The sequence below is a fragment of the Coloeus monedula genome (genome assembly GCF_965178545.1).
Source record: "Coloeus monedula genome assembly, chromosome: 4".
NCBI lineage: Eukaryota > Metazoa > Chordata > Aves > Passeriformes > Corvidae > Coloeus > Coloeus monedula.
The window spans coordinates 51880234-51902402 of record NC_138784.1 but is presented as its reverse complement, the minus strand read 5'-3'; the positions used below and the strand labels follow the sequence as shown (position 1 = coordinate 51902402).

Below are 22169 nucleotides of genomic sequence, written 5' to 3'. Positions count from 1 at the left end.
ACTTCCACTAAGATAACAGCCAACAGTTAATTAATTAATGAATATATTAACATATTCTGTATACTGGAAGTCAGTGATCACTTAGTTCCATGAACACTAAAACTATTAATTTAAATATTCTTTCATTGCCATCAGCTAGTACTAATGTTAAATATGAAGACTTGGGTCTAGGTTTGTCTGTGCATAATACGGCAAATTAAGACTGTAATAACTTGAGTTGAAAACCGGCATGCAACAGCTTCTTTTAAAAATCATTCTGATGCTCAGTTCTGCTAGTCAGCAGGATTGAATTACAAATGTTACTGTCTACATGTTGAAATATCTTCTGCAAAAATGAGAGGCCTTCTAAAAGGAATCCAATCTAAGTATCATATTGTTATTTTTTCCCTGGATGTCTGGCAGGTGTATGCCATTACCAAGCAGAGATAGGCTCAGGGTTAACTTTATTGTGGAATGCCTCAAATGCCCTGGGATATGCAGCATAGCCTTGCAAAGGGCACATATGTAGCCATCTAAATGCTGTATATCATTCTAATCCATGCAGAATATAATGGATATCTTCTGAAGAGTGTAAGCTTTTCTACTCAAACTGAATATTAAAACATATGTGCTCTCGAAACAGTTTTTCAGCACCAGGTGTTAATTTTTATTTGGCTATATCGATTTTGCATTTTGCAGTGTTTGATACCTTTTTTCCCTGCAAGAATCAAGATACATTCTTTACCACAGAAAAAACTGCTGTCATAAATGTTAAAAGTTGAGCTATAGATATGAAAATGCTACTTATCAAGAGTTTGCCACAGTTTTCTGTTGGCTTAAAAATGAAAGATGGAAGGACTGCAGCTATTAACATTCCTACAAATGCTCATGTGCACAGTTTGTGTTTAGCCTTAAATAGGTCAGACTGCCAGTATTGAGAAGCCAGATGAATTGCTGGGGCATTGAAACAGGACAGCAGTGGGCACTGAGGACAACATTTGCAATGACTCCATGGGCATCCCATCACTCTTTCCTCCTCCAGGCTCCGTAGAGTTTAAAGTCCATGCTCATATGTTTCTTGACCTTCTTGCACTTGCTTCAAATATGGCTTGCCACTTGCACGGGTGGGTTTTATTACAACTAAATTTGTCTAGAGGGACAGGAACTGGATCAAAAGGAGTTTGATAAATTCAAATGTGCATACGGCTTCTAGTACACTACGGTATAAACTGGATTTGACTGAGCACAGTGAAAGATGCAAAGCTCTGTATTTCTTTGCTCTGTGTTGACTCATTTTGCTGACAGGGGCCATGGCTCTGAGTCTTGGTTCCTGGAGTGGTGAGGTCTTGGTGCTTTGCTGCTTGCAAGAGAGCAATGTTGAAGACTTGGCTCTCTTGCTGAATTCTGGGACAAGTTTTCCCAATCCTTGAATGCAGTTACAAATAAAAAGCAGATGTGACTTTTTTTCACTGATTTCTGTAGCATGCATTATGTTCCTGGCATGTAGTCTATGAAAGCAGCTACAACACATGCTAAGTTCTCTCTTTTTGGGGAAATGAGATGTGTGTTAAAGTTTGGTCGTGGTGTTTGTTTTTAATCATAAGTATTCCTGGGAAATGAGTGTGATTATCAAGTGTCTGTCTACTTGGATGTGAAAGACAACAGATTCGTGCTCAGTGTGTGAGAATTTCCCAAACCATTGATTTGTGAGTGCCCCATTCCCATACCTCATCAGGCAGAATCAAAGGCAACAAAATAAATGATAAGGCAGCAGGTTAAGGAAACCCCAAAAAGCTCTTTATCATTCAAAGCAGAATGAAATTATGAAAGTCAATGTCACAGCATACCACTGGGACAAAACAAAAATAAATTTAAAAAACAATATGCAAAACTGAGGAGAAAGGAGTCCATAAATAACTATTAAGGGCCAAATATGGGTGCAATTTCCAGCTCAGGGTATCTCTGGGTCACCAAGTACCCGAAGCTGGAGGGTACTGAGAAAGGTATGACTGTGTGCTTTTACTTGCCTCATTCCCCTCCCTTATCTATCTTAGCCCCTGCCAGAACTCTGCTCCTTGAACCTTTATTATAACTCCATACAACCTTTCTTAGCAAAATGTCTGGTTAAAAATACCAGGATATAATGGTTATTTAGAATAAGGCTTACTATTAATCTGTACTGTTTCATGTCTAACTAGTGCAGGGAGCCCCCAGGGAGGGTGAGTGGCCTGTTGTGTGATGTGCAGTACTCCAGCAAGGCCTATCTGTGCCATCACGCTTTGGTTTTTGTGCCCGAAGCCATTTTCTGTCCAGAATCTGTTCAGATATGGCAATGCATTACCGTGTTTTGCTAATGCTTGGTTTTCAGCTAGCACTGGCTCATGTCCAGCCAGATGGGACAGGACTGCAGCCAGCATGTGGCTGATGGCACCTCAGAGTCTGTGTATGCCCATGTGAAGACCCTTTCCTCACCTCCAGAAGCAACACGATGGATGTCCTACTGAACCATGAAGATGAGAGGGCCCATGGTGGGGTCTCTCATTCCACACTACAGGTGCCCCACTGTGCACTGAGTTTCACTGGCATAGTCAGAAGGATGAGGTGGCCGTGCTGCCAAAATTGCATCTGTAGAGAGTGGTTGCCCATTGCAGCTGTAAAATGTGTAGTGAAAATTTCTCTAGCCCCCTCTTCCTCAAGAAGGTCACCAACAAGCAGTGCATCTGCTGGGGTGCTATGTTGCTGAGGCCAGCTTCAAGTGTAGGGGGCACATGCACTATCCTGCTTCCAAACATAATCTCAGGCTGAGATCCAGCCTCTGCTACGTCAAGGGCATTGATCTCTTGTTCATTGTTATGGCCAGACCAAATGTGAGCTTTTAAGAATAAATTTTGTTAGACATTCCCATATCCCACACTTCCCAGGGCTACCACAAAGATTTTCTCTTCCTGAAGAACTCATTTCATCATCACTCATAAAACACTCTCTGAAGTAATAAAAACTTCAAGCAGAAGAGACCCAAAACACCTTGAAACCAAGCAAAAATAAAATATATTTTATCTCAATGTATCATGGGGTGGAATTTTTTTTGACAAACTATAATTTCCCAAAATACTGGATGGTAATGTGTCTTTTCCAGTTGTGAGTTGTATTCTCAGCGTAACTTGGTTTGAACAGAATAAGGCTGTTTTACACCAGCTGAAAATCTGATTCCTCAGCTATAGCAGTGTGACTGGGTGCTGTTTTCTAATCAAATAACCACTGTGAAATACCTGATTCACTATGCACCCAACAGCTGTAGTTACAGTCTGTGTTCCCAGTCACAGTCTGAAAACAAGCACAATAAGAAAGGCCGAAACAGCTGCAACTTCTCAGCAGAAAAAAAAAAAAAAGAAAAAAAGAGAAGGGGAAAAAAAAAGTTTGTTGTCAGGCTCCAGCTTAGGAAGGAAGTAAAGCCATTTTTCTTTTCTGTCTCATGCATGTCAGCTGTCTTAGAAAAATTATTACTGGTCTGTTTTGTAACAGAAACTCTACAATATTTAGTAAACTACACACTCCAATCTATTCATGGCCAAATACAGATTTGACATTTCTGAAGCAGCCAAAACATGCTCAGTATGTTAACGGGCTGCAGTACTTTTCAGGAGAGATCTGGAATTCACCTCATGGCCCTAATTATCCTCCTTAGAAGAACACATGCATCTTCTCTATTTGGACCATCCAGATTGATTTTATTTTAGTCCCAGGTTTTGGCTGAAAAAAAAATAAACATTTAGTGAAGGAGCCTATATTTACTTTCCAGTATCAGTGCTTTCTAAAGCTGTTCTAGTGAATAATTCTATTTTATTGAACTAAAAGCAGAAAACAACAGGTGAGGATTCCTTGGTTGGATGAAACATACCTGCTTCTGCATTCTGAATATTACTGGCTCTTTAGAAGACTTTTTTTAAATAAGTAAAATGTGGGCTATGTTCTGAGTTGGGTCATTAACAATTTTGATGTGCAATTCTATAAGCTTTGGGGGAATCACTTGTAAAGTTAGGAACTACTCATTGTGATACATCTCTAAATACGTCAAACCCCCAGAATCCAGTAGCCATCACCTACAGAAGGAAAAACGTACATGTTAAATCTGTTGAAGTTTACAGCTATGCTATGCTACAGTCATATGGTAAAGAGATAAAAATAGATGGAGACAGAAATAGAGTTGGAGACAAGGGGAATATAGGAAGGTAGGAAACGATGAGCAGAAGAAAAGCAGAAGGAGATGGAAAGATGACAGGAAAGAGGAAAGAAAAGAAAGACAGCATCAAGTGGTTGGCTGCTGATCAAGTGTAAGCAAGTATAATGGGGGTATATGAGAAACATTCTCAAATAAATTTCTCTCAGGTTCAGTAGCTTGCTGCTGCACCTACTGGCTTCCACAGCACAGGCTTTGAGCTTCAATTCAATTTAGATGACAAGATCACTAAGTTTTCAAGAGATCCTCCCCTACCCCCCTTAAATGTTTCATAACAACTATAAGAAACCCTAAATCAATGCAGCAAAAATGTAATTCAAATGTTCATTACTTTCACCAAGCTGTTGCTTATCTGGACACTTCAGGGTGCTGTTTTCAAAGACAGAGGTACTGTACTATTACTTCTTTTAATCTCATGGATGGCTGCTAGTACTGAAATTTATGTCAGAAACTAAATTGTCTAAATATGGTAAGGTTTGGTATTTCAGAGAAGATACAAAATGAAAGGGTTGAGATGATTTTCTAAATTTAGAAATCTATATATGAATATTTTTTCTTTTGCTTTCAAATAGTTGGCATGATAACATGTTCTCAAGATACTAACACAATACAACCAGTTTTAAAACAGGTTCCCTGATAGGTAGAATTTTGTAACTAATTTTCTCTGAAAGCATACCTGTGTCTGAAGTCAGCTTTAAATAGCTACAAGTTACAAGGAGATTGCACACGAAAATTCAATATTTGCTTGTACAAAGACCTAAAAATATGAGTGCAAATGACTGTGCAAAAGTGAGATGCATAATAAGTGAAGAGCTGAGGATCCTTTGCAATATGTTCCAACAGATTTCTGAATGAAACTACATTACATTTCATTGCTAAAAATGTGTGCAAGTCTTTGGGGAAATCTTTTTGATAAATTAGGCCATTGTTAGATTATCCTGATTTTTTAACCCATTTTACTTCAGTAATGGTCATATAATAGCTTAATTTTTAATGATCGAATTCTCATTGCAGTTTATAGCTATATTTCCATAGAAACACTACAAATCTGTTTTAGTTGGGCATTTCCTAATGAACATGTTTGAAAGCACTTCCTAGATTACTATTAGAGAAAAAAAAAGTAAGAGAACATTAAATTCTGCAAAAATCTGTGTCTGATCTATCCTATAGATCTGGTATCCCTTCCAAAATAATTTAAAGACAAAACAAATACTAACCTTTTATTTGAAGGTAGTATCATTAAAGGTAGTCAGTATGCTTATTCTCCTGCTAGTTGCACCCAGCCCTCAAAGAAAGAGATCCTATTTAGTACAATATGAGCCCAATGCTGACTTCCCCCTGTAGCTGAAGCCAGTCTGATTCAATGATGAGAATATTTCTGCTAATGGCCATGTGCAGTTTACACAATAGCCTTTTCTTTTGATCTGTAACTGAACCTGGAATGGGAAATGTATTCTGGAAATATTTAATTGTTCCCTGAGTTGGGCAAACATCTGAATGAAGTGTGTGCTGCAGGATTTGAATGAATAATTTAAAGAACATTATAAATAAAAATAATGCTCCCTTGTGCTTTCTACCAAACCTTCCTAAAAGCTTTGTGACAGCCCAGAAGAAATGCTGGGAATAAGAGAGTAGTTGTTATTAATTGTATTTTGTAGATAAGGAAATTACTTCAGAAAGGTTAAACAAATTGCTCATGTTCGCTGTGTGAATCAGTATCTGCTTTCAAGAACAGAGGGCAGTTTGGGCCCATGCTCAGTGTGTAGCTCTTAGCATTTGCCTTTCCTGCACAGAAGACAGACTGCATCTTAAAGTTATCAAGATCATCATAGGATGTTAAGGTAAAACTGGCAGCATTGGCATTGAAAGTTTTGTTACAATTTTTTTGGGGGGGGAAAGGAGAAACATGGTTTTCCCCATGTTTTCATCTGTCCTTTGTGGCAAATCACTTTGATCTCCTTGCCTGTCGAAGCATCAGAATTTGCATTATGCAGCTGGTTCCATGTCCAGTCTGTGCAGAAGAGTGGAAGTATGGGACTCCCTTTATCCAGACAGGGTGCGTATACTGAGGACAATATATAACCCTACACACTGCTTGCGGCAAAAAAATGAGGGGAAGGGAGAGAAGAAAGGAAAGGCTTGTTTCCTTTAAAGGCTACATGTGCCCACATATTTTCTAATGGAAGGTATGGGAAATGGGAAAAACTGGAATGGCACAGCAACAGATGGTCTTCTCACAAGGTTTCAGCTAATGATGGCTGTGGGACAATAATACTAACTTTGGTGACTCCCTATAGCATACAGAGCAAAAAGTCCAGAAGACTGCCAATACTTCAGGAAGCTTTCTAGGAGACAAATAGTATTGGCAAATTGAAATAACACAAGTCTTTGAGTGCAAGAAGGATCCAGGCTGAGATGCATGTCCAGGCTGGACTCTGTGGCAGCTGGAGAAGCCAAGCTCTCCAAGGAAGTTACTGCAGGATGACAGTGGTTGAAATAAGATGGGTGAATTCAAAGTATTTTGTCTTTGTTCTTCTGGTGTTTGATTTTGACTGGCAAGATTTTAAAGACTGTTGCCTCTATGCATTATATTTATTTCATTAGTCACCTACAAAGACAAGTAGTATAATCTACCTGTCTAGATTAGTTATGTACTCAGTGGAGGGAGACAGACTACTCAGGAGGGTGATTTATCACTTTTTTATGGAAAACCACTTTTAGGACAGGAAGAACTGTAATCCAAAAGAACAGAGTGAGATAGGGGTGAGCAAGAGCCTGAAAAGCTAATACACATTCAGAGAAACTTGAAAGTAGGTGGAGAAGGAGCTAATCTCAGTTCTACAGCTGTGAGTCATAGGCTATGGGTACACGAGCAAGGAATTTGGTGCCAGAGGAGTGGATCAGTATATAGAAACAACTAATGCTGAGGCTCCTGCTTCTACATTATAAACTGTCTTGGCATTTTACACTGAATAGATTTAATCTGATCCTCTAGCATAAATGACCATACAAAGTGTATTTTTGAAGCTGTTTGAATAATCAGTCGCTGTTTTAGACCTTTCTGCCCCAGCAGGGATTGGAGCCTATTTGATGTCTATGCAAGACAGTGCTTTCGGTTTAGTTTTCTTTGAAAGAGCTCTTGTTTGTATGGACCAAAACTGTTCTGTAAACAAAGCCAGCCGGAGATCATGGTTGAATTTGCTCCTCAACCACTATTCCAAACCACAAACTCCAGGTAAACACTTAAAATGCTGAATGCTCTATTAGAAATTTCATTTATATTCCAGAAGCTGTATTCTATTTGGTAATTTCAATTTTCTAATCCCCTTTTAAACCGGGGTAATAATGCTTCTCCCTTTTCACCATCCTGCTAAACTCCGGTGTTTTTTTTTATTGTGAAGTTATTGTAGTAATATGGTAATATTTACCTGCATGAAGCGGCCCTCTGAAGTTCCCAGATTAGCAATGGTAAGGTTCCCTTTGGTGAAGACAGATATCGAAGTTAACAGGACACTGTTGAACTGGCCCATGAACAAGTCAACCCGCTGCAGCGGAGTCGTAACTTCTAAGCGATATTCATCATCTTGTGCTCTGCAGTACGAAGCATTTCTTGAAAAAGCCTGTTTGAAAATGAAGTACAGATGAGTAGTCTTTATGAGTAGCAATAGATCTTTGTCAGAATGAAGTCATTTAGCACAAATGCATTCGACCAAAAGTATTTTAAAATGTTTCAAACTTAATTGCTTCATCAGTTATGATGTTCCATGAGGAAGGCAACAAGTTCTTAATGTTAAGGGAATGTTTCTTTTAACTTTTTAAATCGTGTCTGCAGGAATAAGACATAGGGTCTTTATTTAATTAGATGATATGGGTATAAGCACATATATCAAGGTATCCTTTCTCATAGTGACTTCCTTAATGCTGCTTCTCCAAGAGTCTGAGAATTCTTGCACTGCAGAGCCTGACCAGTGACACACCTACTTCTAAAACAGCTTCCCAGAAAAAGATTCTCTAACAGCAATGTGATTTTTTATATTAAAATAACAATTTCCAATATTCTTCTTCGATTTTCACCACCTTTTTCAGAGATAAAGTGGAGAAAAAGAGAAAAAAAAGGGAGATAAGTTAGGAAAAATATGTTTCTGATTGTGGAGAAAAAGAGAAAGAAAAGGGAGATACATTAGGAAAAATATGTTTCTGATTGTATGTTTAAATGAAACTATGGGGAATCCAGATTTTGATAATTACTCAGATTATTGTATTGATCATATATGGTTCATGCACTATTTCATCTGATCTCTATGTGTCTTGAATGTACTAAAATAATAGTTGCATTTGCAGGATTTTCTCTTTCATTTTGGGAATAGAGATTACATGTTTTTAATTTTCATTGGAAAAAGTCTTGAACAATACACTTTAAACTATCTCTGAAGAAGAATATAACCTCCCAACAATTAAATAGTCATCTATTAACTGATAATTTCATTATTATTGATACTACATCATCTGTTTTGGGGACATTGTATAAAGATAATAACCAGGACTCCCTTAAAGGATCTTTAACCAGTTTAAATTTGGAAGTCATGTAGCATATTCCCACTTTGACATACTTTATGAATAAACATTTAGGAAGATTATAAAGAATCTTATGGTGGTTCCTTCTGTTAAAATCAATAGTGAGCTTAATTTCTCCTATTTTTTTTATTGATTTGTTTTTTGTCTCAAACAGGTTTTTTTCTTGACTGCCTTTTAAGACAGTCAAGAGTCTTTTTACTAAGTCAAATAGATCTGCATCATACCCTTAAAGAGCATGTAGGAGTAAAATTTTATTGTCTTCTTTTCTAGATTTAGATGTCTTTCCTCAAAGTATGAAAAAGAAAGCAATGACTGAAGAATTTCTTGCTGGCCTAACTCTGGTGAATTCCAGACTGAAACCCAAGGCATTGAAAATACTATCAACAAAATGTTCAGCCTAGTAGCTCAGTCCTTTGCGGTTGAATTGTGATGTTTCTGAGCTGAGCCCAGCAACAGCACTTGCAGGTGAGGTTTACTGTGGTCCCTAGGAGTTGCAGTCAGCACTGATGCCAGCTTTTCTGAAGGTGCCCTGTCAATTTACTGTGCCATTTAGGTGAAAGACTGCATCAGACCAAATAAGCAGTTGAAATCTCTGTTCAGTGCCTTAATGATAGAGAAAAATGGCTTCTAAATTAGATCTGGTACAGCAGTGACTTAATAGTTTGGTTATCCACATACTAAAGGGTTTACTGTATTAGTTTTCTTATTAACTGTTAATATACAATGCATTTTGTTCAGCAGGAACTGAACTAATACTTTGAACTAGGAACACTGAACATACTTTAAGTATTTTTTAACCCAGTGTTTGAATGGGTTAAATCATCAATGGGCAAATTTAGCTTTTCTTTGTTTTGGCCATCAAACAAGTTAAAAGCTGTATTCTTTTGCACTCATATCCTACCAAGTCTAAAAGTATTTCTGAAACATCTGTGCAGATTACTCATACAATGAGTATGAATAGTTCAAGTGCAGAAAGATGTACAGTTTTCATGCTTTTTGAAATAAGGCAGATTTCTGATTTTACCCTCCCCCAACCTGGGATCTTTGCTCTTTCCTGTAACTGCTTTTTTCCATAAGCAAAGACTTTGGAAAGAGATGTTTCAGTGCTAAGATTAAAGTACTTCCTCCTACATAGTCATTTCAGCACAATTCAAACATCCTAACATGCTGCCTCATGAAACCCTGTTCAAGCTCTTTGGAAAAAGTGGCTAGATTTTCCTGCTTGCCCTGACACCTTTCTTAGCTTCTCCAAAGTCAGCTCAGCCACAAAGTCAGCTCAGCCTTCCTCAGAGATGCCATAATTTTGTCTGTCTGCTGAAGAACCTGGAGATTGTTACACATACGGTTCTTAAAAAACCTGGTGCTTCATAGATTAACCATAATGTAGGGTTGGCTGTTCAAGAAATAGGAAGGCTTTGATCTTTGAGTAGAAATGCAGAGATTAAAAGGCTACTTAGAAAACTAAAGGAAGATTGATAATAGGGAAAACTTTGGCAAAGAAGCTGCTTTAAATTAACACTTTTAAGCCAGATTCACTCTCTCTCTCTCTCCTTCCCCTCCTCCCTCCCAGAATACACATAACTATCTATTTGGCTGTCAATGTGGAAAAATAACTGATGTCAGATGATGCACTCAGGATATTATGCCAAGTTCCACTGAGAAATCACACAACTATTGAAATGGATGATTAGAGCACGGGTAAGTGCTTGGGTTCAGCTACATTGCTTCTCTTGTAGGACAGGAGGTGCCAATTGTGCCTGTGATTCATAGAGAGGCCTTTGTTAATGTTAAGCTGGCACAGGTGTGCCGCTGGAATGCCGTGAGGTGTGAGCAAGCCCTGCCTTACAGATGTGTCTAGAAGGCTAGAAGATAATTAATGTTATCTTATTTGTTCATACGGGAAGTTGTGGTGTTTTGGAATTTACCCTTGATTTGGTCCACAGAAGACAAACATGCCAAAAAAGTCTCTAGACATCACTGAGCCGAGCTATCAGGAGCTGTCACTGTTTTGCAGCTAACTGATGGTTTATATGTCATATTCAGTGACCATGAAAAAAATATTTCAGACAGAGTTGCACATTTGAAGCCAAAAGTGAAAAGCGGGGACGAATTCTTACAGAAATGAATGAAAATCTCAGAAAAATACCTGATTAGGTCAGTGTCAGAAAAATGATCCAAAAGCCTAGTCTCTAGTCTAAACACTATACTCAGGGAAAAAAAATCCAAATATATTTTTGTCAACTTTTCTCTAATTTTCAGTGACTGCAAATTGGAGAAACGCTCCTCCAGGCTCTTTCTTCTAGAGCTGGTCAAAACCTGCTCTTCTTAGTTAAGTGCGGTGCTCATATAGAAAGTGATATTATGTACAATGTCTTGATATTACATTTAATGTCTTGAATAAACTGGTAATCAATGACTTAATCACTGCAGAACATATAATACTGTCTTATGAGCCAGTTGGAAGACATCATTAAAATTAAATTTTAATTTGACAAATTGGAGAAATGGTCTGAAAGTAACTAGGTGATATTTCCTAGGGTCAATCACAAAATACTGCCGTTACAAAGTAAAGTTCAAATGAAAGTAGGAATATGCATGAGTTTTTGTGGTGGCTGGTTAGCCTGTGGCACAAGGACACAGAGGGCTCTTGGTAAGATGCCCTCTGGTGCCAAAGACTTACGGTCATGGTGAGGGAAAGAAGCCTCTCCCAGACTGCCATGTTCTGTTATGGTAATCTACCCCAGTTCTGTGTTCATGGTTGGATGTTGGCTCTTGCCCTTCACCACTCCCCCAGAGCTTCCCCAGTGGTCCCTGTTCCCTAGTCCCGCCTCTTCCCCGCCCCCGGATAAAACCCTGAGTTTTATTGTTCTCGTCTTTTGCTTCTGAGCCTTCGACGGTGTAGAGGTATTCAATGCTCCTGTTGGAACACACGCAAAGAACCTTCCTGCCGCTTTTGCCGCTGACTTTATACTGAAGCTAGCTGTGCGTTTGTGTGTGCATGCGTGTGAGCCACAGAGCTGGACAGAGACTGTAATAAGTTTTATTTCCTGCTGGTTTGTTCATATGACTTTTAACTTGTTGGCTGTAAAGAATCAAAATCATAAATATCAGCTTTTGTTTTCTGCTGTGAATTCTGGGGTTCTCCCTCAAGAGAAGTGGTCACCTACAAGAGCCAACAGCATTTCTCCTTTCATAGAATCAAAGAATCCTTTAGGCTGGAAACAACCCTTAAGATCTGTGGTATAACATGGCGTAGGGAGAAATAAGCTATTGTTAAATGACCTGGATCCAGATGTCTGCAAATGGCAAAAATCCTTTTTCAAAGAAACTACTGTGGAGTGAATGAATAGATGATTCTACATAAAAAATTGGTTCCCAAGACCATTAAAACCTAATAGAGTGTATAAGTTCCTTTTCTGTTGTTGAAGTCCGTGAATTAAGATGAATAATCAAGCTACAGTTTTTAGAGTGGGTCCTATTAGAATCAAACACATAATGATGAAGAATTTACATGTACAGCAGACTCTGAACAGGAAGAATAACCATGAGGAACACAGAATAACCTTATCATATTTCTCTAAATATTTCCATGTATTTTTGGCCAATATAGCTTTGCTGTTCTTGATACACTTGAATTTTCTGGGTAGTTTGCATTATTACTCTTCAGGTGAGAAGTGCATTTGATCACGGCTTCTCTCCATTGAAAGCCAAGAATGTAATTCTGTCCCAGATAATTCAGTGAAGCCAGGTTGTTGTCTGAGGATGTGAGTGACTTCATCATCATCATGGTAATGATGATTCTTGTAATCCTATGGAAGGGAAAGATGAATCATATTGTAGAGCTCACTTTTACCAGTGGAAGCCAATTCATGTGCTAAACAGTTCCCATAGAAGCAGAGCCACTGTGCCTCTGGTTTCTTCTTGACCAGTGAACAACACCTTGAGGGTGTGTAGGTGCTGTGAACTCAGTCCAGTGTTCATGCAGGATGGAACATGTCTGGGACAGGGGACTGGGTTCTCTGTTTCTAAGAACTTCTGCTGAGGCAATGAAGCTTTACTCTAAAAGGTAGAAGAGTTTTTTTCCTCTTTTTGTTTTAAACAAAGAATTGTTTCCCTCTTCTTCATTCCTCCTCTTCCCAATACTCCTCATGTATTTGAAAGCAATTCAAAGATTTTTATATGAAATACAGAGAAGGCATATCCCTTTCTTAAAATAAAATGTTTAAAAGAACTCCATCAGTGTAAAATTTTACACAGTATCATTTCACTAACTCTTAATACTTGTTGCTCTGATCTACTTCACCACTAAAATGAGATGGGGGAAGGAAGTCACTGAACTGATGCTCCACTTAAAGTAATAGGTAAAAAAAATCAACATGTTAAATGTAATTAGTTAATACAAATTAAGATGATTTCATGTTCTTTTGTCAAGATCATTCAAAGAGTTATTTGCTTTTGTCATTGAACAGTACTGCATTAGTTCTCATAATCTGGTTAGTGCATTAGCACTAAGTAAATCCTATTGATTCTGCAGACAAAATGGACCTAAGTAATCTTTGCATTTTGCTGATTTCCCTTATATTAATTTAGCATTTAACTCAGTATACAGATTATCAAAGAAGAGGTGTTGACTAATTCCACATTTTTAAGAAATAAAGTAATGCACTGGAGATACTGTGCTGATGAAAGCAGTTTTGCTGTACATTTGTAGTGTCTATCAGGTGCATTTTTCACAGAAGTCCTTATTAACATGGAAGCTGTGGTGAAATAGAAAAGCTGGGAATTCCACCTAGACCAGTTATCCAAAGATAACACTGAGTGTGGGGACTCTTATTCCAACAAAACATTGCACAACAACTGCATGCCTAGCCAAAACAGTGGTGCAAGACGTGTGGGACAGAAAGAAGTCCAGAAACTAGAAGAAAATCATGCAATTTGCCCTAATTTCCACAGGCTGTGTACAAAAGCGGGTGACATCCGCTTCAAGAAAATTAAGCTCTCGTTATCACTTCCTGCAATATCACTTCTCTAGCATTTCTTCGTTTTCTCACACCCTGTAGACAGTGCAAGTAATAATTTCTTGTGACTTACACTTGCTTTCTGAACCATTTATGCCATGGATCTTCCTCCTCAGCATTATTATTATTTTTTCATTTACTGTGGGATTTGATTCTGGTTTTACTTGTATGTTTGGAAATGAGGAGTAATTCCACTCTGATGCAAAAGCTGTGTGAGATCAGAAACCCACATGCCACCTAGAAAGTTTGAGTAACACAGCTCTCTCCTGGATAATAATTACCTACTCTTGCTTTAGTGAGCAATAATGATGGCCAGATGTGGTCCTGAGTCAGAATAAATAGAATAAGTAGAAAACTGCTGAGGTAAGGTGGGTGCTGAGTGAGCTGAAAGGCAGATGTCTGCTTTGTGAAGACTTATGTGTGTCTCCGTTTTTTGGCAGCAGAACATAAGGAAAATTCATTGCTTGCTTAGATGTGTCAACCACCTACCAAAGCCAGGTGTGATGAATCCAGGACTCAGATCTGCATACAGTGCACTGCATAATCAGCTTCTCTTTCTCTGTAACTTGGAACTGTGCTTAAAGAAATCCAAGCAGATCTTTCAGAAAGGGCTGATATGGTCCCATTGCAGAATAGTCATAATCAGAGTTGATGTGAACTTAATCTGGGATTAAGGAGTCTTAGAATTTGGTCTGAACCCAGGAAAAGAGGCTCAGATTTGAATATTATATATCTTTAGGGAGTGTCCTTAGCACTACATAACTACTAGCATATATTTTGGACATCTCTTTTTTTGGGACTGTAAAATTTTTCTAGTTTGCAGGGCTACGTAGGATAAGAAAATTATTCTTTGTCCAGTTCTAGTCTTTGGATTTATTTAAGGGGCTTCAGAAACTGAGACATAAAAGCCATATGACTAGATATCCATTTTAACAAAATAAAAATTACTTTCTGCCTGAAATTATTTCTGTGCAATTACAGAGAAAAGCAGCAGAGTCACTTTTCCACACTAATAACCAATAGGGAGCCCAGCCTTCAGTGGAAGAATTTGATTAAAAAGTCTGGAAATGGAACATTATTAGTGACTCTGGCTGATAAATCTGTGTCTGTTGCAGAAAATGGTAGTTTAATGGATACCACTTTTTCACAGAGAAATCCACCTTTCATCAAGAAGATGATAAAATGCCAAGCAGCAGCACTGGGAAGAAAGCAAAGACAGGTCTCTAACAGGACATCAGAAGGAAAACTGTAGTTTTGGCAGCAGTTGGTGACTAAGAGGTTAGTCCCCAAACTCCATAGCTCCTGGGGCTCGGAAGAGTCTGCAAAGATATCTACTGCTAGGGGTGGTGTGGTACTCCAAAAAAACTCCCTGACCTGCCTTTTTCCTTGCCTTGTCTTTTTCTCAGGAACTCCCTCATGAGGATGTCCATGTGGCCAGTCCCAGAGATGAAACAGCCCTTACTGCTGTAGCCAGGTGTTTGCTAAATCCAGCCCAGCCTGAGATAACCTTACCCAGACCCACACCTATGCTCATACCACACCCCTACACACTCATACCTGTATCTCTACCCATGCAGTTTAACTGGAGTCCAGACTCTCCCTGCAATCCCTTCTGCCAGGCTGTTTTCCCCAGTCAGGTTTTCCCTGGCCAGGTGGGTAGGTGGCCATGTAGCTAATGGTGGAGAGGAGCTGGCTGGTGAGCACACCCTGCCTTGCACTCCACTGGTACAGGCACAGTGGAGACCCTCCGTACTGCCAGGACTTATGGTAGACAGGCAGCGAGGGCAGGACAGGAACGTGGATGCAGCCTATCCCCTTATTACTAGGGTTTAAGCATATCTTAAAGGATGCCAGTGCACTCTGCCCATCATTCTGCCCTCATTTATTGTCCTGAGATGTCAGAACCCCATAGAGGAGCTTGCATACGGATGGGAACAGATTTTGTGCCCAGGCAGATTACTGTATGCCATCCGATAAAGCATTTCCAGAGGAATAAATGACTGAACTAATCGAATGGATTCTGGTGCCTGACTTTTAGGGAAAATATTCAGTCACGTTCTACTCACAATATAAAAACACCTCCATGCTGTGAGATGATCTAAATAATTTACAACAACCCATTTTAATCAGAGATATGTGGTGTTATTTTTAAACCTGCCAAAATTTTAAGCCAAATGGTGTGGGATATTACAGTTACAGGGCCTCAAAAGAGTTATTTATCTCTGTTTATTTTATTAAATATTCTTAGACACAGCCTTAAGATGACAGATCAATAAGTGCTTTTGTGGTTTCCTGATAGAAGGCAGCAATTATTTTCTTCCATTACAATATAAGCATAACCTAATTTTACTCATCTATCATGTGTGTAATGGTAATAAAGAAGCATCACCATGTGTTTATTTTACTCTCACTTTATCTTTTGTTTTGGTGATCTTCTGTTTTCCTTTCAGGTTTTCCAATAGTTTGTGCCTTTCATTCAAGAGGAGTTGTGTCCAGTTTGTCTTGCTTTAAGACACTTGCTGGGAACATGGTGGCAAAAGCCTGTCTGTGGTTTCTCTTTTCCTGTAAGGCCTAAGTATTTTAAGCTTTCACCTGAATTTACCTGTAAAAAAAAGAAGACATAAGATCTTTACAGAGCTGAATTTGGATTTCATTTTTAGAGGTGCTTTATCATGTAAGTCCATAATGATCGAAGTCAGGTAATTTGGCTTACACTTTTTTAGCACATAAGAGACGCAGAAAGGCCAAACAAAGCCTGTAAGATCATGATCTATCTAACGACAACTGAAATGTATAGCTGAGATTGTCAAGGCTAAAATCAGCTCATTTTTCTCACTTGAAAAATAATATTTAATCCATGGTAAAGATGCACACTAATGGACTGTGTCTGCAGATGAAGTAAGCAGCATTTGTCTCCTCATCTAAACACACTTCTGCTTTGAGGCTACCACACCGGGGCTGATAATGACTAACTGACCAAATAAACTCTGCTTAAAGGCTACATCCAGTTTTCTCTTTGTTGTGGGAGATTCCTGAACAGTGATTCAAAACCCCCTACAGCAGCTACCTCTCAGATATCTTTGTCCTGACTCGACCAATAAAACTTCCTTACTATTACTCCCATTTTTTCTTTTAATTCAAAGCCAGTTCTGTTTCCATCTTGCTGTCATTTAAGTGTCAGCCAGCTTTTCACTGAAGGGAATTATTAGGCAGTACTAACTAGTCACAGCTCTGCTGCAGTACATCTGACATCAATCAGATGCTACATCGGATTCACTTCTCCTAACCCTGACTTCAGTGAGCCCAGGTTTTGGCTTAATATGTATTACACTTAAACACAACTGGAAATGTTTTATTTCAATTTGATGAAGTTTTCCATGAGCACTGGAGTAAGTGAAGCACAGTGGTGTCTGGATTTATATCTCGTGGTTGGTTGACTTTGCTCTTCAACTAAGCTCTGATGGAGACTTTTTTTCCATGGAGCAATACCTTCTTCAGTCCTTGTGAGTCCTTCTGATGTTTATAAAGGGACTCCTAAAATTTCATCAGTTTCCATAGCCTGAGCCTATGTGGGATCTGTCTCTGGATTCACACTTGAATTCACATCTTTAAGATTTCTTATTGCTGAGGCTGTAAGGATAACTAACAGAAAGACAGACCTAAAATAGCACGACCACATAAACTTCTTTTCTTTAGAAAATAAGGCCAAAACTGAACAAATTTTGTCAATCACATCAAGATGAGTGGAAGTTTTTCTTATTTTTTCTTTAAATATGAGAAGAACAAGTTGAAGAAGTGTTTTGGATGTATCATTCAGGTTTATTTTCATCTAATTCTACCTTTAGAAGCCTCAGATTAAACAGTCCTGAGGGACAGCCACTTAAAAAGATAGACTACCGGAAGTCCAACAAAATTACGTACAATTGTCTTATGGGACTTTTTTTGATAACATGAAATGGCCTTCATCAATCAGACTCTAACTGTAAATTATCAGAGAGCACTTCCTTGCAAAGCATGCTAGAGGCTCATTTTTCTTTTTAATGTTGAAGTTAGTGGTATACCATATTCACTGCTGGACTGTTTTCACCGTCCTATGACTTAATTTTGCAGTGGTCAGTGCCTTTCACTTGCATCAGTGGTCTGTGGTTTTATTCTCTCAACATCAAAGAGAAAGATCATCTTGGCTACATTACAAAAACAAGTTTTGAACTTCACAAAAATAAACTGTGACAAACTCTAAGATTTTATAAAAGCTTTCAAGTTGAAGGTGACTTACAAAAAAGGGGAAAATGTTTTATGCCCTTATGTACACTTTTACAATGTACAAAGAAGGGGCTAGGAAGAGTTTAGGGGTTTGAGACTTTTTTTCTTAATTAGCATTTAAACTCCAGCAAAATCAGAAAAGACCAAATTTGACATTTTTGGGACAAGCATAAGAAATAATGTGCTTTCCTTCTTCTGCCCGCTCCTTCCCTTCCTTCACATTCCAACCCTTCAGGTCTATTTTACACACCAGAGAAAAACAGGTGTATAAAGGATGGTTGGCAAATTCTTGCCAATCGTTTTGGCTAGTTGAAACCTGAAAAACCTCAGAGGACCCTTTTTACTGAAGCTTAATGAGTCCTCTGGAATAAAGCAAAGGAAATGGAAGGGTAAAGCTTGACAGTCTTGATATTTCAGTGTTAAGCAAACAATCAGGACAAACATTTCTGACTGCCTTTATGCCATTTAAAAGAACCACAAGAAATCACAGAAACATTTTTCCCTTTATTAATTTAATGTAGCAGAAACCAGAGCTTTGATGACATTTCTTGAAAATAGGCAACTATCATAAACATGTCCACAGTTTGAGACATTCATTCTGATATGCAAAGCAGCAGAGCCTGGAAAAGCTTTTGAAACATGAAAGTACTTCCCAGCATGTGAAAAGTGGCAAATTATTCTGTCAATATTTTAATGGTACACTTTGCTTTGAAGAGATCACCTTATGAAATGGGTGTATAGGCAAGTGCAGAATGAGATAAGTTAAAGGCCACGAGCTTTAAAGACAGTCATTCACAAATCATATACCCCAGGAATATAGAATAAAGTACTTTCAGAGAAGGACAATATTTCTTGTTAAAAGTGAACTGAAAACTGAAAAAAAAAAAAAAAAAAGACGATATTATTACCCGAAATGAAAAATTAGGACAGCAATAACACAGTAAAGAGAGATAAGCTACTGTGCTGAATGTTTGCTAACTTGTTTTTAGTTCCTGAAAATTGCCTGTCCCCCTCCTACAAAAAAGGGAATAAAATGCTATGTCTGTTGGGGCTGCTGTATCAGCATCCACTGGCAATGCCTACATCTGTGTTGAACACCTGGAGCCTGCTATAAGCAGTCATTCCCAAAATGCCAAGGCCGCTGTGGTTATGCTCAGACTGTGTCAGATGGCCTCTGAGCACGTTCCTGCTACTGGGGAAAAGCCACAGGGTCTCTGCAATGGGTTCCTCTTCCCAGACTGCCCTGTCTCACCTCTGGCAGTGGGGAGCAGCCGTTCTCTTTGACGAAATGGACTCCCACCTCCAACCAGGACGTGTGTCAACATCCTAAATTGATGCCCTGTGCTGAGCAGCTGTGCTGAAGAGGATACTGGTGATACTTGGGGTGAAGAAGGCCCGTGGCTCCCACTTTTACTTCGAGCTGTCCCAACAGTGGGAAATGACAGATACCATCCACCTCTAAATGCAGGTTGAGCTGTTGATCTGTTCTGACACAGGCCTCATACTGGCTTAGCAGAGCCCTGCCACAGGGGCTCTGGCCCTCTGGTAGAAGACAGCGTGCCACCTCTGAGCTCCAAATTTCTTGTTTTTGAGAAAAGAAAGATCCCCAGATAGGATATTTAAGCTCCTGCTTCATAAGCAGGTGATACAAAGTTCTAACGTTTCATGTTCCAAAGTAACTGTTAAAACTACTCAATTCCCAGACTCTGTATTTCTTTTACAAGACCTGAAACCAGCACAGACATTGGCCAGAAGGGAAAGGGAGAATTTCTGTGCTTCCTCTGCTCACAGAATTTCATATGGCTGGAGAGCAGCAGACTCCCAACGTCATGGTGTACAGAAAGGCAGCCCTCCTACCCAAGACTACCTGAGCCCTCATTCAGATACAGATTTCACTGACACTTATTTCATGCAGAAAACTGATGCCAGTTGGACTGTTTCTGTACCGAGCATGAGTAACTACATTACAATCTGGCTCTTCATGACATATTCCAAACCGGCTCTTTCATTTATTTCTGAGAAGGGCAGTGATTCAGCATTAACGTACTTTTAAGTATGTGATGTTTTTCAGGGACTCTTTAGTGCACATGAATATGAATGTTTATGAATACTTTTTTTTAATAATAAAAGAAATAACTGCCTAAATGTTCAATTTATCTGCATCATAGTTTCTCAAGCAAAAACCTACATTTTTAGCCCCATAAAAACCTCAGTGATTTTCATAATCATTTTACAGGAACTAATCCTTTTAGAGATGAATCAACAGCAATGCTAAGCAACCTGCAATGATCAGGGACTTACATTTTGTAACTGAAACTGAAGGAACAGATATGTGGCAATAAGTAGGCAAAGAGAGAACAAAAGTCCCAAAATGTAACAAATCAATTATCACTTACCCTATTCAAGCAGTATTTGCTCTCTTTCCCATAAAAGTGTTGGAGACATTTCATGTTCTGCTTGTCAACAATCTTGTTGAAGAACTCATTGATGGTTCGCACAGAGACGGCGCAGACAGCAGATCTGTTGGTTGGTTCAGAAGAGTCTGGTTTGCTTTGTGCAAAAACACCATAAAGGATATCATCGTTGAGCCCAAGGCCCATTTCGTGTGCTAGAGCTGCGCCAGGCTTGCTTACGTAGGCAGCTTGCAAAATGTTGAATACCTCCTTTCGGATGGACCTCTTTCTTCTCTTTTCAGTAAAAATGCACTCAAGAGGCATTTCCATGTAGGAACGCATCTCTGAGTCTAAAGTGCAGAAGCGAATAATTCTAGTGTGAAAAGATTGTGAGTCAAGAGTTTCTCTCTGTACAGTCAAAAAATAGACAAAGTGATCATTTTCAAAGGCATGGACATACTTAATGGGATACGAGTCACGGAACTGAGGGAGGATATCTATATAAGATTGATCTGTGAGAAACTCAAAACCATCCTGTGTTTCTTTTAATCTTCTAACCGATATTGAATGCAGCACATGGGGAGGCTGAAATGTAGATGTCACAGTATTTCCAACAAAGAAGTTGACAAACCTGTCCTTTTCAGTCACCAAAACTTTGGTTCCTAAAGTGCTAACAACACAGTCAGGACAGTTATCTGCTTCTGCATCCACCTGGGGTGAGTACATGCAGTGCACCTCACTTTCAATGTCAGCAGGGTTGTCAGGGTGAATGATGTGACGGTGGCAGATGCCTCCGGACACACTGCCACAGCTGATGAGCTGATCATCATAATAAGTTTCTAAAAGCAGTGCCATGTTGACATTATCCTTCCATATGCTGTTAGATAAGTTGGCTTTATCTCTGCAATCTTCACATGGTGCACAGTCAGGGTTCTCCAAAACAGGCCCAGTCTTGTACACAGAAATGTTCTGAAGAGTTTCATTTAGTACATAAATCTTGTTGACTGCTCCAATATAAACATGATGCTTATATAAAACTACATTCTGAATTGGTGTTTCTGCGATGAAGTTAGGAAGATCATATTTTACACTAAGATTCATCTCTGATTTTTTAGCTGCTTCTTTGCATTGTCCATGGCTCCTCTGCAGCAAGGCAAACAGGAATACGATAAACCCAGAAGGATATGCAGTAAAAGGCTTCATTGTCAGAGATCTAATCTGTCAAAATATATTTAATGGAAAAAATGGTTATATTTCATATAGTAAATCGTCAGTTTATCAGACAACAGAAATTTGTTTTTAGGCTGCATGTAGTAGCTGAAATATTTCAGTTTAAGAAGTGTTGCAATCTTACTTAGTGTCATAATAGTTGTGCTAGAAATGACTATAATCCCTGTTCTTTGTGGGTGCCCATTTCACTGCCTTTAGAACAATTCACAGAAGGATTTTCTTATGATGAATTTCTCAAGACCCCTCGGCATGTTGCAGAGCAGCAAAAGAGAGAGGACTACTTCCACACTGGCATTAAACCAGCTGACTGATATGGTTTAGAACAGGATGGTGTACACATAGTTGAAAGCAAATCTGCCCAGGACGCTTAGGACACAACTGCACACAAAGCAGTTGGAGCACTTCAATGTGTGGATATATTTGTCAAGTCCTCAAGGGGCTGAATGGGTTCCTAGCACAGCTGATCAAAAGTAA

At 38.9% G+C, this 22169-nt stretch overlaps 1 protein-coding gene across 2 annotated transcripts in view; it reads right to left on the bottom strand.

Moving 5' to 3' along the window:
- The window catches only part of MET (MET proto-oncogene, receptor tyrosine kinase), a gene marked incomplete at both ends in the record, with an annotated part of 67125 nt that extends 45454 nt beyond the window's left edge, over positions 1-21671 (bottom strand). Inside the window, 2 exons of one of the 2 annotated variants that reach the window (XM_082279627.1) lie at positions 7645-7836; positions 20469-21671. In XM_082279627.1, the coding sequence (XP_082135753.1) occupies positions 7645-7836; positions 20469-21668 (1392 nt within the window). The remainder of the gene's footprint in view (positions 1-7644; positions 7837-20468) is intronic. The other variant, XM_082279626.1, reaches the window with a different exon arrangement.
- Positions 21672-22169: the final 498 nt, after the last annotated feature.